The sequence below is a fragment of the Drosophila sechellia genome, chromosome X (assembly GCF_004382195.2).
Source record: "Drosophila sechellia strain sech25 chromosome X, ASM438219v1, whole genome shotgun sequence".
Taxonomy (NCBI): domain Eukaryota; kingdom Metazoa; phylum Arthropoda; class Insecta; order Diptera; family Drosophilidae; genus Drosophila; species Drosophila sechellia.
In genome coordinates, this window is record NC_045954.1 from 17,114,062 (window position 1) to 17,131,950 (window position 17,889).

Consider the following 17,889-nt stretch of genomic DNA (forward strand, 5'->3'; position numbering starts at 1 on the left):
ACTCATACTCATCCTCATTCACATCCACATCCACATCCACATCACAATCACCATCAACAGCAGCAAACTCCAGCTCTGAGGAGCTTTTGAGCATTTTGCTCGCCTTATGCTCAAAGTAAATGGCAGCAAATTGCATTTTAATCACATTGTTGTGCTCGTGTGGAATGCATGGCACTAGCATCAGCAGGACAACAGCTGCCAAGGGCACTGCGACAAATCGGGGCGCACTTCGTGCCATCCGCTTGCAGGAAGTGAGTGAAGGGGGCGTGGCCGGCATTGCAAGTGATTTTCCTGTGCTTTCCTGCCCCCCAGTTAGCCCCAATTAAACACGTCTTATCCCGTCACAGTGTCACTTAACCCCAACTAAACTTAGATTCAGTTGGTCCGGACATACACTGGAGAAAAAGTATATAGATTTGTATGTTTTTATGAGACCATCTAAGCTAACCACACCTTAGCTGCAGAGAAACTTTTGGTCTTTCGGTCTCAAAATGTTGAAATTCGCTTTAAATTTTTCCTAAATTCTTTTCTACAATCATAAATGGCCTGAAATACCCGTGCTTCTTTCTCAGATATATGAAATCATTTATCATGATTGCACAGCTGCGCTTATTCTGAATTTTAACAGATCCTAAGTTATTGCCCTAAGTCCGCTTCATTGGCTCCTGCGTTGAACTCCATTTGAGAGTCGCAGTTCAATTTTCATTACAGTTCACATGCTGCTGTCAAGTGCAGAGATTCAGGGCGATTTCCATCAGATTGCTGCAGGCTGACGGGGGAAGCGCGGGAAAAGCGCTGGGAAAATGAGAAATATAGGAGAAGACAGCTGAGAAAGTGGGACAGAGATGGCCAGATGGAGATAATTGCCGAGTGACATGTGATTGCATCCATTGTAGATTACTTTGCACTTTCACTGCTTTACATAGAAATTTACAGATTTTCTACTACACCGCTCTCCATTTTCCAGCACGTTTTCTGTTCCCAATCCCAAATTAAATCCGTTTGATAACACCACGATCGATTGTACTGACATATTGCGGATACGCCGCGTTGCTACATCTTAATTAATATGCAAGGGATATGGTGCAAAGGTGTGGTGGCCAGTACTCCACATGCCAGGACATCATCCCCAGCTTTTCTTTCTTAGCACTTTCTTGGCTGCTGTCAAAAATGTGGTTGAAAAAACTTCAGGAACTTTGTTCTTATCGACCAATTCAATAATAATAATTCTATTTGTTTAACTATTTTCAATATTACTTTTTATTTCTATTATATATTTATCTGTGTAATTGTTTGATTATTTAATTTGCATCGCAAATAAAAAAGAATTTGGTAAATGCTTACTTAATTCCTCTGTAGAATCCAGAGCTCATTTTGTCATTTTAAATTCCAAAAACTTTGCGCTCATTGTCTCTCTTTTCTTTGGCTTTAAAAAACTTTTTGCCCAAAGTTGGTTTTATATCGCGCCGCTAACAATCCACGTTGTTTATAGGGTATCCAAGGGCTATTCGCGAGGGTAGCATGAAATGCATGCGAAGAACACGAAACGGAAAACGCAAACTTTTCCGCAGCATTTTTCTTTATACGCTCGCAGGGGGCAAAAGCAAGCCAATCGGATTTGTAGCGTTTTTATTTATAAATTCCGCTTTTTACTTTTTCCCTCGCATTTAGCTTTTTTTTTCTTTTCGGTTTTATGTAAGGGGCGTGGCAGGGGGAGTAGCTTTGGCAGGGGCTTTAGTCGTATCTGGATTTTGGTAACGTGCACGCAGCTAGAGATTAGCTAAGCAGAAATGACGACCAGTGCAGGGGGTTCCCCTGGATTGACAGGGGGCTCCAGTGGGGGTGGCTCCTTCGTCCTTGGCGGTGCAGGAGGCTATCCGGCTATCCAGCATAGTGGCCAGCAGCACAGTTCGTTTGTTAGCTGCCATGCGTGGAATTAGCCGCGTTAATAAAACGCCAGCGACTGCGGCAGCCAAATTGCCATTTAGGGATTGCCATCCGCCCCCTCGCAGCTCCCTTCAGCCCCAAACGCACCACCCACCACCCACCGCTCTTTGCCCTTAACTTGGCTTAACTTCCTATCTCGCTCCCTCTCCTGCTCTCTGTCTCTTTCTCTCTTTGATGCTCTGAGCAGCTTCAAAAACTTTTGCTCGTTAAAATAAATTTCGCCTTCTATAACCAAAATAAAAAAAAGTCCAAAAACAATAGAGTATGCTTGCAAGTGTAAAAGGAACATTTGAATATTCCTCTTGGTAAAACAAACAAAGTAAATTGGCCTTAAATCGGTTGTGCAGAAAAATCATACTTATAAAATGAATTTCAAATTTTAAAAGCTGCACAAATATGAAAACGTGTAATGTAATTCAAAATATATGATGAATTAAGTATATTATATTTAGCTTAGCTATCTTTCTACTGACCACTGTAATGTTTAAGTATTCTAGTACTCCAGAAACGAAAAAACATAAAATATTTATTTAGAGGCTACAGTTTTGCTGATCGAGCATAAGCCTCCCGTTTTTATGTTCAATATTTTGTTTTTTTTTTAACGCGCGCAAACATTGTGCCAATTTTATTGTACCCTGTTGCTGGAGTGTATAAAATACTAAATGTTTTTCTTCTCCATCTAGGGCTTTATCGTTTCTGTTCTTATTGTTGCTGCGTGAAAATTTACGCGCTTGAAGCTTTTATGGCTCATGAGGGCCCATTGCCGTTGCGTCTAAGCCATTGTCTTTGGGTCCTGGCCATGTTTATGGACTTTTCGCCTGGCAATTAAATGCGCGCTGCCTACGAACAGCGGTGTTCAAAATAATAGTAGCTAAATGGATCCAACAATACTTCAAAATCCACGAGAAAATGCATTAGCCCTTATATTCACTACCTGCACTTAAAAGAAATTAATTAAATATTTTTTATAATTATAAATACAATGCATTTGCTCTTACATATTCATTTCCTGCACTTAAAAGAAATTAATTAAATATTTTTTATAATTATAAATACAATGCATTAGCCCTTATATATTCATTTCCTGCACTTAAGAGAAATTAATTAAATATTTTTTATAATTATAAATACCCAAATGAAGACGCCTATGATTGTGTAGCCAACTGTACGTACATATAACCATCTCTTTCGTTCACTTTTGCAACTGATTGAGTTGCAGACGCGTTAAAAACTTGCTAACAGCACAGGCAGCAACTTTTCCGATCCGACTTCTTGGCCAAAAAAAAAAAAATACGCACACACACTTGAAAAGTTTGGGGGACAAAAGGCATCGGGGATCAATCAGCGTTGGAGGTCCTTGCAAAAGTTGTAAATTGTTTTTATTGTCAGCAGCATGGTACGCTCTTCTGCCGCTCCTGTTGAACTTTCACTAGTATTTTTGGCGTTTCGCTGGAGTTGGCCAGGAATTCATTGGCTTACTTAGCTGGCTGGCATGGCTAACGGCGATCTACTGACTCGACTAGCAGACGGGATTTTACTTAAGATTTTATGCACTAAATTTCAAAAGGAATGTCCGAAACAGAATTGGTCTTAGCTTGTTGGCCAGCTTGTTTGGCAAACGAAATAAATACTTAAGGCTAGTACTACATAAACCGATTTTAAATTAAACATATTATATTTAAAAATAGTGAAAAATTCTTGAAGTGCTAAAAGGATATATATGTGGCATAAAACTGCTTTTCACGTTTTTTTGCTTAGATTTCCTTTTGTTTGTTCTTGGCCATGATTTCTTTGGCGTTTTGGCAACACCTGACGTTAGCCAGGGGTTTTTCCCCCGCCATTATGCAACGCCTCTAGAAAAGCGGCATGCCCCCTTTTTCCTTTTTTCGTCAATTGATGTGCCCGTCAGAGAGCTGCAAAGGTGGCATTTTTAGCCACTCGACTCACACCCAACAATTTTGTGTGCGGGTGCTACCCGCCACGCACATCGCGGGTACTTACAAACACACAGTATAAATCTGAACATGCAGACTAGACACCCCGTTGTGCGCGCACCCGAATCAATACGGTGCCCTGCGTCGCGGGTGCCGATCATACTCGGCACCCATAACGGAGGGTAGAGAAGACAAACAGTCAGAAAAAGGACAAATGCCTAAAAAGGGATGAGTGACAAAAACACTTGTGGGTTTACCGTTAAACACATGGGTGTTTCCAAAAATACTCGGGTGTTTCTAAAAATACTCGGGTGGTCTTGTAGATAGTCGAGTCACAGACAAGATGCGTAACTCCATACGTTTTACACTCCATACACACTATTCTTTCGGCGTGGCTCTAGACTTTGTCGAATACTTTGTAAAATATGCCCTTCATCTTATTATTATATATTATTATAATTATATATACAGTCATGGTCAAAATTATTTTCACAAAGTGCATTTGAGTGAAATGTGAAAAGTGAAAATACTTTTGACCACCTCTGTATTATATTATATTATATATTATTATATATTATATAATTATATATATATTATTATATATTATATAATTATAATATTATATTATATATATATATTATATTATATATTATTATATATTATATATATTATTAACGTTATTGTTATTTAAATATAGATTATAGTAAAAATAATAGTACATAATGTCACAAAATTCATTTCAAAAATGACTTTATATAAGAATATTTGTCATTAGAGTATTCAGCTAGCGACGCGTGAAAAATTAATAAGGCAATGATTCGAAACGGGTGGCACCCATTGAGTACATCAAAGAGCAAAGACATGAGCACGAAATTTTTCTTGGGTATTCCCTTTTACCCTTCATTTCTTATACCCGTCGCGCTTCCACCCATACAAATTTTAGGCGTACAAAAAATGACCTGCGGCCGATCTGTGCGTCCACTCACCCAAACGGCTCTTGCGCAGCAGGCCTCGGGTGGTTATTTTACTCGTAACAAAAACACCACGTTGGTAAAACACTCGAATATTTTGTATTGCCGCAAGTAGGGTGTCAAAAAACACGGGGTGCCTAGAGACCGAGTGTTTATCTGGTGGACGTAGAGTGCCAGTGGCGGGCTTCAGTTCTCTGGTGCCCGTCACGTGTCGGCGCCTACGCGTATGCAGCACAACATTTTAATGCTTTCTCCGCTTTCTTCGCTTTTTCCAGACATCAAGGTCATTCGGTGGCAGCTTTCGCTTTTGTGCGAAAGAAATGAAAATAAATTAAAATTAAAACGAAATAAATTAGAAAATAAAATGCGCAGTGCACAGAAGATTTTCGCGCAGTTTTTAGCCAGTTTTTCGCCGCCTTTGTCACACAATTTCTCGTTGGTCACGTACAAAATGACGGCACAAAGAATTTTTAGATCTTTTGTTTTAATCATAAATTGTAGGCCATTGGAGGGGCGGGCGATGGTTGGAATTGGGTCGTTCTTGTTTGTTTTTGGGTGGTTTTTGGGGGCGGACAGCAACAATAATGTTTTTTGCTTTGTTGCGTAGTTTGCAATAAATTTCAAACCAGTCTCCCCCTCGCACAACCACACACTTTTGCCCCCCGAACACTTCACATTCATTTTGCATTTTTGGCTTTTCGCTTTTTGGTGGGAAATGAAGGGGGTGGGGAGCAGTGGAAAAGTGGAAAAGTGGGTGGCTGACTGCTGACAGATAGAGTGTCTGATCAACTGACAGAACGGGGGAGCGCGGAGGCTGAATGGAAACCCTACGGTTTTCCAGCCCAAGACAAATGATAAGCGTTGACACTTTCTTTTTCCACGTTTTCCCACTTTGAATACGCTCAAGTTTTTCCCAGTTTTCCCGCTTTTCCCAGACTCGCATTTGACGCGCTATGTGATAAATTGCCAACAATCAAAATCCAAAGGCCAAATGCGCTCCTTCTTCTTCGGCTATGGCAAATGTAAATTTAATTCTTGATTACCTGAAAATGCGATGGGAAATGCAGGAAAATTCTGCGAAATTTGATAAGCAATTTTTCGTCTATGTACCCACAACAGCGCAGATACCGAAAACAGAGAAGGAAAACAGAACAAGTCAAATATCCCAGAGGAGATGAAGTTCTGTTGCCAGGAATACAAAAATTTATGTACCGGAAAATGCTAATTTCGAGGGAAATGTACAGTGCGCCCCAAAACCGAGTATGATAAATGAATTTCATTAAAGTAAAATATTAAATACATTTAGCGAATGTTACACCGAATTTACCAAATTAATTAAGCTTATGGGCTATCAAAATGCAATGCATTCATTTTGCTATTAAACTATGTGCTTGCTCGACAAGAAAATCCCCCCAGAAAGATGAAAGAACTTTGGCACAAATTGCTCCATATTCAAGTTGCTTTTCCCAACCCAAATGCCAACATTGAGCAACTCCATTGACTTGCCCCAAGTTACATTTGTATCTTTTCATCTCATGTTGGCTCTATCTTTATCTGTGTGTCATCGCCGACAAACCGCAAGGGCATTTGACATATGGAAACTGTCCCCTGCTTTTCCATTTCCCTCTGTTCGACAAATGTCAAACTATGAGCTGTAGAAAATTTTGAAATTTAATTCAATTAGTTTTTTAGCTCTTGCCTTTTTTTGTGGCGCTCGTTTTTATGGCCAATACAAGTAATGGTTGTACCGACGTAACCTCACTACCGTCCCTTCACCCCCATTTGCCTGCAAATATTTAGAGAAAATATCTCGGCCCGTTGCCGCCGGCCTATTTTGTGGCTGGCCAAAAGCAAGGAAAGCAGAGTTGGCCAAAAAAAAAAATGGCCAAGAAAAATACAGGGACCTTTGAAGTCAAAAATGGAAATACTCTGCAAAAGGAATTGTATTCATTAATTACACTAAATATCTATATAAAACTGATTATTTCTCACCATTCAGTCTTAATAAATATACAAATTTCTACAAAGAAATGATACAAGAAATTAGTTAATAGATCAAAGACATTATTTTCAACCATCCCCACTTACTTATGGTATAATACCCCCTGTTAGGGTATAAAAATCAAAAGAAATGCTTGCATGAAGTGAAATTTAACATGTGTTCGTGGAGGATTTTCCAAATGGGCTGCGCGGAGGGGGACCGACTTGTAGGCGGTATCTGACGAGCTCATCTTGTGGTTTTTAAGTGCTCTAACGGCATGTGCCGCCCCCTTTTTCCGGCCTTTTCTTCGTTGCTTTTCTTTTTTTTTTCGTTTTTGGTGATTTAAGAAAATTGATGGCTTGCTCTTGACATGACTTGCCAATGGACCAATGGACGAAAAACCCGCTCCAAGCCCAAGGCCGTGACAATGCGAAAAGGAAGCAGAAGTCCAAAGAAAAGGGCATAGAAAAGAGAACAGGAAGAATGGGAAGGTCCTCTTAAAAATTCATAGATTTGATTTGCTTGTAGTGCGTATAAAGATGCTTACACAGTCCCCAATAGGATTAGGGCAAACCAAGCAGGCAGCAAATTTGAGCAAAAATATGCCACGGCATCGAGATTTATTCGAGAGTCATAAATGTGACAATAAAAATTGTGAGCGGACTCGTAAAAAGCACAAGCCCTGATTTGTTAAACGCTCGACGGAATGCAAAAAACAGACAGATTTTGGCAAAAAAGTGGGAAAAACAGACTTCACGCAGTGAAACTCTTTTCTTTTTTCAGGGAATTTCATTTTAAAGTCCCAATTAACAGGATTCATTATATATTTTTCTAAATGCTTAAAAAATATTTCTCATTATAGTAATGATTCTTTCCTTTACACTTGAAGTTCTTCTGCTCAAAGCAGAATATATATATCAATTGATAATTAAGCTCGCAACATTTGCAATGGAAATTTTGGTTTGAGCCATTTTCCAAGCAGCCAACCAAGTCTCTAAAGTTTTTCGGTCTTTCATGGGTCGGAAATTAGCTCACTGAGCGACTTCGACCCGGATTCAGTCAACACTTTAGCTTTGATTGCTTGGCTAAGAAGGGTTCCGAAATACCATCACGCAATGCAATTGTGTCAACTCTGTGGCATATCCGCCATGCTTCCAAAAAAAAAAAATACGATAAAAAACTGCTATCCCTTTGAATAGATTTAATTAAATCCGGGCGGAAAATAACGAATTTTCAGCATTTCTCGCTAGCGTTTAATTAGAAGCGCCATGCGAAGGGAGTGAAAAGGCAGCGCGGCCACGTGGCGTATACGCAATGCGCCAAAAAGGAAAACAAAGATAGAAAAGCGAAAGCTTGCAGAGAAATCGGTGTCATGTTAATGACCGATTAGCATGGCGTGTGCACCACCAGGACCTAAGTTTTCCTGGATGAGGTGACGAGGGTGATGGCTGCTACTGGTTGGACATCGTGAACTGTGACCTGTCAGGCAAACTCGAAAGGAACCATCAAACGCACTTCCCAGCGAGCGTGAAAGGTGAAAGTTACTGCAGAGTTATTGCGCTAAAAATATTCATTTCTTTTTAGTAATAACTTTTAGTAATAAGTCTTTAGAATGTCTAGTAATTAGAGGAATGCAGTTTGTAACTGTGCAACCATTTAATATAATAAGGAGCCTGCACTCTAATTTACAACGAATCTAGAATACCCTTTTCATTGGCATACCAGTATACATACATGCTTCTTTATTCTTTATTGATTTGATTGTATAGATTTTTTCCTGGACTTTGGTTAATTTCTTGTGCCACATTTCCTTCCGGTTTTTTTGAGCTTTTGCCGAGGGAACTGACCTAAGCGGATTTGTCCACATAACAAATTAAAATATAGCACGCAAATGGAACGGCCGGCGTAATTTTTCGCAGGCATCATCATAGCGCAAAATGGCTATTTGTGTCGCATTCCAAGTGAAGTTCATATATATCATATAAGTTTTTCTTATTCTTTTTCTTTTTTTTTGGGCGGCGAGGAAGCTACTATGTACATATACATACACATATAATGGTTGAAGTAAATTGGATTTCGCTTTATGCAAATTTATGCGCACAGATTGAGTGACATTAATGGATGATGAAGTTGCCAGCCATGACTGAATCGCAATCGCACCGCGAAAAGTAGGGCGAATGCGGGATGGCCATTCTTGGTGAGAGGTGGGTGGTGGGCTGTGGGCGATGGGTGATGCCTTGAGGCCGAAACTTAGTGCCTCTACCCCGACCCACAGTCGCGCGGAGAATTGGAGGCCACGAACGTGCTTTCGCTGTGACCACAAAACCTGAACCACTCAAAACCATCCACTACCCCACCACCCAAAATGGGGTTTCTGCACAATTGCGGAATGAAAAAATTATGCAAGTAGAACGACTATTAAATGCCTGCGGATTAAAATTTTAGTTTGCCTGCAAAGCATTGCCAATGTTTATTAACGTGTACAGAATTGAATATTGAAATATTTTTGAAACTTAGGCAGAGAAATTGATTCAACTAAAAGCTAATCACTTTAATTAATGGTGATAATTAACATGATTGGAAGAGTTTTCTTTTGGAATAATATAATTCAGATATTTTCTGGCAAAATAAATACCGTGGCACAAAATAAATGATATATTATTAAATAAATATTTTTTAAACTAAATTTGCTGTACCTAATTTTTGTAAATGGCAAATTCTGGCTTGGCAAAATAAAAAACTCTCCGTGCAATGATCTTAAGTTATGCGTCTAACTAAATTGATTTAAGATTTTATATTAAATATGTGATTTAGAGAAATTCTGACCTGGCCAAAATAAAAGTACCCTATGGGATGGTCTTAAATAAATATATTCAACAAATTGCAATCAAAAGCTGGGGCAAGGGACAAAGTGAACGGAAGAATTTCTGGCTTAATTAGGAATGAACAACACAAATGAAAATGGGGGAGGCGTTTTTTCTTTTTTTTTTTGGATGGAGCAGAGCATGCTCATTAAGCTGTTGTTGCTTTACGGCCATTTAAAACATTTATGGGCAAGAGTGTTTGAATGACAGGTGCGATGGCAGCGGACAACCTTGCCCATTATATACCCAACCACTCAGCCACCCAACCACCCAACCACCCAGCCACCCAAACATGACCAAAAAACCACCCACCGTTTTTAATTGTGTGTTTACAGGAGCATGGGGGCAACAGCAGAACAACAAGGACATTGTGATCCTGTTTGCCACTTGCCAAATGGAATTCTCACAATTTAATTTTTAATGCGCGCTTGCTTGTTTGTTTTTGTTTAATTTATTCATTTACTTATAGTTTAATGTTTATGGCCTGTGTTGTTTTTTGGTGACCAAATTTAATTAGAGCCAATCCCCTTTTTATTATGATTTGATTATTTGCTTTGAATTTATAGAATGGCACAGTTTCGGAATTAAAGAACTCATACCGTTTTGAGAAACTGGTCTTCAACTTAATTGCCTTTAGCTTGATTGAGAATTTCATGCCTGAAAGCTAATCGAATGGCTTTGTTTTAATTTGTGTTTCTACTTTCACTTTGTTTTCTTTTTATGCTTTTCTACTTTCGTTTTTTAAGACCTGAGTCACGTCTCAACTCAGCATAGAAAATTCAATTTGTGCTCATTACAAATGGCGACACACAGGTCAAGCCTGCCACGCCCCCAGCATCTTCGGATGCCTTAAGAAATGCCCATAAATGGTACACAGCAAAACGCTGTAAATTGGAGCCCAAAAATGGTCAAAAATAAAGAGGGTGGACCATGAAAAAGTAAATAATAAGACATTTAATACTCTTAAAATTTCGAAAAAAATTTAGTACGAATTATAATAATATATAATTTAATTATAATTACTATAAGTGGCTTTAAACCTTATTTTAGTCAGAAAATAATTCCAATATTGCCAAATTTCTCAAAATTATATTAATACTTAAAGAATGAATTTTAAGGATTTTTCATTGGGCTTTAAATGAAACCCGTATTGTATATGTATATTTTGAGTATCTTAAGGTTTGGATGCTCAAAAGGGTATTAATGCAAAAGAAAGAGGGTAATACGTTTCAAATAAAGACCAAATCGAAGGCAATGAAAGGACGAAACTGGACGCGCACTTTCAGTCCCTTACATTTCAGTGGGTGGTAAATAAAATTTAATATAATTACCTCCATTTGGGAGCCCTTCTTGCCCATGGAACCACCGCCACCCGTGTGGCCGCCGCTCTGTGCGGCATTCATACTGGCTTTTCTTCTTGTATCTGTATCTGGATGTGTATCTCGTTTTGGTCCTGCTGCTCCAACGGTTGGTATCTGCGGCTTGGGGCTGCTCTATTTGCGGGCCAAGTGTACCTACGTTCGGCTGGCCGCCTTAATTATTATCGTCGGGCGATAAATCCTGAGACGCGGCCTTCACTTCGACTTTGCCAATTGAAATTTATGTGTAATTTGAGTTCGTTTTGCACTCTGTATTAAAGTTCGTTTGAGAGATTTATTGCATTATTCCGAGTATGGTTTATTCGATTTGGTTGCTTTTGCCGCCTTCTATCTGAGCGCCCTGCACTTTGGCACGCTCCAAATTATGCTTTTTTTTTATCCCAACCGTACTTTTTGTACACCGAGAGAAAAAGTGATTTTAAGAAGTGTACAATCTGCCTTTAAGATATGGCATTTACTTATATTTTACTACTCATTTTTAGGGGCAATTTGTTAATGTCTACTTTTAAATTATTATATATGCATAAAGCTATTTGAATGCCTGGTTCAATTGAACTTAAATCATTTTTTTGCCTGTGTAGCTGCAATTTGGGAAAGTTTCGTCGACAGCTCCTTCATGCTAATGATATACAACTAACTGGGGGATTGAGGGGAACCATGGGGCTGCTGTTTGCTGGATGCTGCGAATGAGATACTTGAGCACGTCGGCCGCCTTTAAGACAATGTCTTTGCTGGGCGGACAGCTGAAAACAGAAACTCGAGCTGAAGTTGAAACTTAAATAAGCCAACAGCCAGGCTGCAACAACAACAACAATAACCATGAGGGCCGTTGTGTGCGGTTAATGTAACTATATACGGGCACTTGAAGTCCTTGCCGACATATCGCATGACTTGTCGCCCAGCGGATAGAATGGGATGGGCTTGGATGAAATGGAAGGGAATAGGATGGGATGTACGAGATGGAGGATGAGATGGGTCCAAACGCGAAGGAGAAGGGTGTCCTTTAAAATGCCACAAAAGTTGACCAGAATCCGCAATGTGTCAATCGAGAAAAGTAACTTAGGGAAACGACAGGAAATTGACTACTACAAATTAAAATAATCCTATTAAACAAACAAGTTTCTTGTTTGAGGAATCATTTACATTTTCAAAGACTACTTTAATAAATAAAAATGTCTATTTACAAAATATTTTTGTATAGTTATGTACATATTTTCATTTATATCTATATCTTTTTCGATACTTTTTTTAAATTTATTTTATTTCAACAGGTGAGAATATTGACCTAATAAATTAATAAACACATTTAGCAGATGCAAAACATTGCCAACTGCAAACCAAAAGATTTGTGTAAACTTTGCGAAGTCCGGAGAAACCCGCAGCTCAGTGTCATTGTGTTTATTATGGAAAGTTTGTGTGAGTTTTGCTTGGTTAGGCGTGGAAAGTTTCGCAGATAATTCAATAAGAGATTCGCATGCATTTGCTTTAATTTCATTTTCAAAACTTTCTCCAGGCCACGCTCCTTTTTTTATGTACATTTTTTCGAAGTTTCCCATTTGTGTGTTAATGCCGCAAGATGACAGGAAATTTTAATATACTTCGCCGTGTGTGTCGGGCATAGAAATGGGTGTTCAAAAGAAACTTTCGGATGAAAGGAAAAAATGGAATGGTGAGACCACACCAGAGAAGCCGGGCGAAAAGTGAAAGATGATGAAGGCAATTTATTCGAACCCTTAAGCCTTTGATGGGTGTGGGCAAAATGGGAAATGGGAAAGTGGGAAAATAGGGGGTGGAAAATCGAGGTCTGGGACCTTAGACAATGCTTACATATGTGAGCCAGCCAAAGGCCTAATTGCTGTTGTTTGTCTGAGCCCGGTCTTCTTTTTCTTGGCCTATTAATTTGCCTAAAAGTAGCGGCATTTTGGCCCAGAGGGATCAAATTATAGATAGAACGAAACGCTTTATTTTTATGCATTTGCTACGTGATTTAATTAGCTGACGCTGTTTGCCAAATTATCCGACGCCCGACTTTTTGGCTAATTACCAAAGCATTATTAACATATTGCCCATGGCCAAAGGGCGAATGAATAAGGACCAAGACGATAACGAAAATAACGATAAGCATCGCCGATAAGCAGCATTCAGTATTGTGGCTTTATCCGGCTTCTATTTGCCATGCAAATATTGGCCAAAGACTAAGTAACCGATTCCAAAGCCAGACAGTGCCAATTCCCAAATAAATAAGGCGAGGCCCGGGCATCAGAAGTCAGCATTCACCATCCACCTTCCACCATCCACCATTCAGCATTCGGCAGGGCTAGGTACACAGTACAAAGTGAAAAGGACAAAGGACTCAGGACCCAGGGAGGCGCATAAAAGAACTAAGGACGGCGGCATTTTACGGGCTCTTGGGGCAATCAACACGCAACGAAACGAGAGAGAAATCAAAGATTTGCCAATCGAAATTCCTCAGCAATTTGTGTCGACTCTTTTTATTTTAGCAATCTGTGCCAGGATGGCAACAGGCGAAATCCCACAAACAAGCGGCAAAAGCAACCACGCGGCGTATACTTGATTTACAGGCCTGCAATCCGTTTGGCAGTGCTCGTGAAGCCTATACGACATTTGTATAATTATAGTCAATTTTTTAATTTATTTTATATCAAATTAAGTAGTACGTCTGTCTTCTAAAATTACATTAAATATCAATTCCCACAATCTTACCAAGATTAAACATTACTAAACATTTCTTAGGGCACACAGTTCACAAAACTTGAATTGCGTAATAAATTAGAGATTTTACATTATTTTTATTCTTATGTTCATAATTTTATATAAGATAATAATTATTGCTCAACTGAAAATTTCTCTATCTGAATCAATTAAATATATTTATCTTAAAATTTGCATTGAATAAATATTCATTCTCATTAGTAAATATAACTTGTTATTTCTTATAAAGCCTCATTGTTCAGTTCATTAAACTAATATTTTTAGCATTTTAATTCCCTAATTTCCTCTTAAGTCTGTTTCCCCCGATTTCCTTCCGTTAATTCCATTTTATGGCTTTTTTATGCGTTCTTTATTGGATTACTTTACGGCTTTGGTTGGCCAATTGTCAATTAAGCAATTTGCGCATTTTATTTCGCACTCACAGAATTTCCGTTTTTACTGGCTTATAACACCGAAAAAAAATGAAAATATTTATTGGGATATGGCTGATTAATTCACGTTTTAGTTTTCTTGTTTTTTTCGCTTGGATTTTTACGGGAAATACAAATGGGCGCGCAGAGAGGGGGAGATTTCAAATGGATAAACAGCGATCGCCGACGAGATGCGCCAGGATTCAACAAGGAGCAACGAGGACGAGCGACGCAACGCGATTTCCGCTCGCGCGTTTTCCGTGCGACTTCAGCGGTGCGACTTCAGCAGCTGGCGTTTTGGGCAGAACTGAGCGAAGACGCTGCGGAAAATCGGAAAATCGCACACGCACAGTTGTCGCCAGTTTCCATTCGACATTTTCCGTATTATCGCAGCAGCCGCGCGCTGGCGAGCTTTCAAAACATCCGCATGAAAGCTGCCGCCTGTTTGTGGCACCCAAGCTTTTCCACAATCACGTGGAAAATTGTTTTGAGGGCAGTGCCAGGAAAAACGCGGAAGGCAGCGAGCAAAACAAAATTGCCAAAAGCAAAATAAATCTGCCATTAAAGCAAAGCGACTTGGTTATTAGAAACGTATTAGAAAAACTCACTTTAAGTAAAAGTTGCGGTAATTTAGTTTATACCATCTTTAATATAAAAATATTTGCTCTGCTGCTACTCAACTAAAATTGCTGATCCTAGAATCTTTATTTATTTGTTTTTTTTTTAAGTAATTATTTGTAAAGTAATTTCTAAAAATATATCCCTTTTTAGTTTGCAATTTTCAAAGCTCTAAACCAACCAAAAACTTTCATTTAAGACCATAATGACAGAACGTGCCTAATGAGGTTTTATTCTCATGTCGTTGCTTTTTTAAAGTTTTTGCCATCTTGCAGTTCTTTTTTTTTAAGTAGCAACCGAGTTAGTGAAGGGCAAAAAATAATGCAGACGATGGAGAAAAGCGTTTTAAGAACTTTGCAAAGTATAAAATGTTGTGAACATGACTTGGTATTCGCATCAGCCTTCTTGTCCACAAAGATTATATAGGAAGAGCACAGAGTCCTAATTATAGGTTCTTACAGCTATTAAAATTTGATTTATATAATAAAAAATATTTTATACTGTATATTTTCCAAAAATATGTAAAAACCCTTTTAAATAATTGAGCTAACTCTTCAAATTAAACAAGTAATGCAATTAGAGTTTTTAAGTAACTGATTAGGCTTTCAATGAGAGCAATTGCAATTAATCAAAACCATTAGTGTTCTTATATCCTCGGGGTATTATCAAGTCGATTACCGCCCATTTCCCCATCGCATACGTGTCCTTATTTCAGTATTTTTTATTTTGGGGGCCGTGTCAGAGGAATGAATAATGTGCACCTGGTACACCTGAAAAAAGGGGGATGGCTTGAATATGGGATGTGCAGGAAAACCCCCTGGTGAAACAAGGGTTAACCCAAGCAGTTGATCAACCGCCGTCGTTTGTTTGTTTGTTTGTCTTGAGTTCGCGTCCATTTAGCATATTTCACGTGACGTCGTCCTGCGTACCGTGCCATGAAAAATCCTTTATGGCAAGTGAATGGAATAAGCAAGCAGCTGAATGAAAGTCATTGCCAACAAAACACAGAATGAAAGCAGAAAAAAATACAAAGTGCTTGGCCAAGTTTTTCTTTTTAGCTAATGTCTAATAAGCAATTTTCCCTTTTGTTTTTCCTGTCAATTGAAAGATTTTTTACAAATGATGCTGGCGCACATTTTTGGTAACGTTACTCGGAAAAAAACCCCCACATTAAAAGTGAAGACTCAGCAACAGGCCAGCGGCCAAAAGTCAGAATATAAAGTCTAGGGGGTCATAAATTTTGTTTCGCCAACAGCTTTTCAATGCCATTTTCCGAATGCAGTGGAAAAACCACACACAACATTGTGCAACGCTGCGTGTGCTTAACCCTCCGAGGAGAAATGATTTATGCGGTGCACGAAGAAAAGCGCGGAAAAAATTGGAAACGGTGGAAAACGATGCAAGCATAAAAGAGAAAGTGGAAAGTGATGAAAATGACAGGAGCGGCAAACTTTGTGTTTTGAATAATTTGAGCTTTTCTAGAGGAACCCAAGCTCTGAAAGGCTCTTGAGCTTACTTAGGTTGGTGAACATCAGAACAGAACTTCTGTATTACCTTTGGGCTTTTAAGTTATGCCATTTTTGTAAGCTTAAAGCTTGAAGTCAAGGATAACAGCTTTTAAGCTTTAGGCGCAGCTTTCGACAAGTAAATGTTAGTCATGATTTCAACTTTATTTGAAATATTCATTCAAAATGTGATTCATTAAGTCAGAATAAGTATATTGGTTTAATTAAAAGTCTTGTGCGCAGAGAATAATGCTCTTAACTAAGAAATTTATTCATAACAAAAACTATTTTCTGTAAAATGCTGGTATATATTGATCAAAATGGCTTTTAAACAATTTTGAATTGAAATGCATCATTTGGTAACGCCAAAAAATTGCTTAATTGAAACCTGCAACTCATAATAATAATTGATAATTATTTTTATTCGTTTTTTGTATGGTCCAAAGGTTATTAGCTTAGTCCGCAGCAAATAGTAACAGGGAAAATAAATTATTTTCCATTAAAAAGGGGCAAACCCCGAAACACATAATTAGAAATAGCTCATTTCGTGCTCCCCTCTTTTCACTGCTAATTGCCATTGCGAGTAGAAGGGCTTGCCACTTTAAATTAAAGTTTAAATGTCACTAAACTAAAAAGCTCCCTCTGGCCAACTTTTCCCCCACAGATGTGCGTTTTCCTGCTCGCTGTATATCCTGTGGAAATGGAATCGACTCCCCAACGACGACTGCCATCAACTGCAGCAGTTTAATTGCAAATTGCAGGGAAGTCGCCTAGTCGAGCAATTACAAAATGCTGGAGTGGGCCGGCGGAATTAAATCAAATCTCTAAGAGGACATAGGGCTGATAACTGTGGGGCAAACCTGTTTAAGCATACCTCTACACCTAGAGAAATATTATGCCCAAAGTGCTGTTTATACAGATAGCCTATTATAATTAAAATGTTCTAAAAATAACGAGCATTTATTGTAAAATGCTAATAATATTATGCCTTAAAGAAAAAATACAGCAATATAAAAAATTTAACAAAACCTAAGATGCCTTAATCTTTATTGTGGTTTCAATAAAAAGTTTGAGCGGTGAATTTCCCTCAGTGCACGCATGTTTTCCAATTTTGCTCGGGCATAAAGACATTTTCATGGGACAGCTTGTTGCACCCACGGCGGGAAAGCGACACTGAAAATGCATTTTCCATGAGCGGGACTCATCATGCCCCGCCCATCGTCCTTCTGTGATGCATATAAGTCGTAACTATCCCCACTCCCACCTGCGGCACCTGCATCACCTGCACCATCATCGTCTTCATCATCGGACTTGTCTGAAGCACTTGTGCTGCGTTTCTATTTCTATTTCCATCCTCACCGACATCCTTTCCATCCTTTAGCAACTTCCGCAAGGGTGACGCTCAGCAGGGAGTGATTATACACTAAGAAAAATTGTTCACCATTTTAAGATATAAAAAAATATGCATGTTTTCCTATAGTATAGTATTCAACTATATATAGTATCAAACTTTTGTAATAAACCATTCTAGAATTAGGTTTTTGTAT

The 17,889-nt window shown here is 38.7% G+C and overlaps 1 protein-coding gene across 2 annotated transcripts in view; it reads right to left on the reverse strand.

Annotated features, from left to right (window-relative positions):
* Positions 1–17,889, reverse strand: part of LOC6620926 (inactive dipeptidyl peptidase 10) — a 78,905-nt gene that overhangs the window by 35,393 nt on the left and 25,623 nt on the right. The window contains exon 1 of one of the 2 annotated variants that reach the window (XM_032725374.1): positions 11,029–11,100. The exons of the other annotated variant lie outside the window; for it this stretch is intronic. Coding sequence (XP_032581265.1) covers positions 11,029–11,100 — 72 coding nt within the window. Of the gene's footprint in view, positions 1–11,028; positions 11,101–17,889 lie in introns of those variants that run through there. 2 annotated transcript variants of the gene reach the window in all.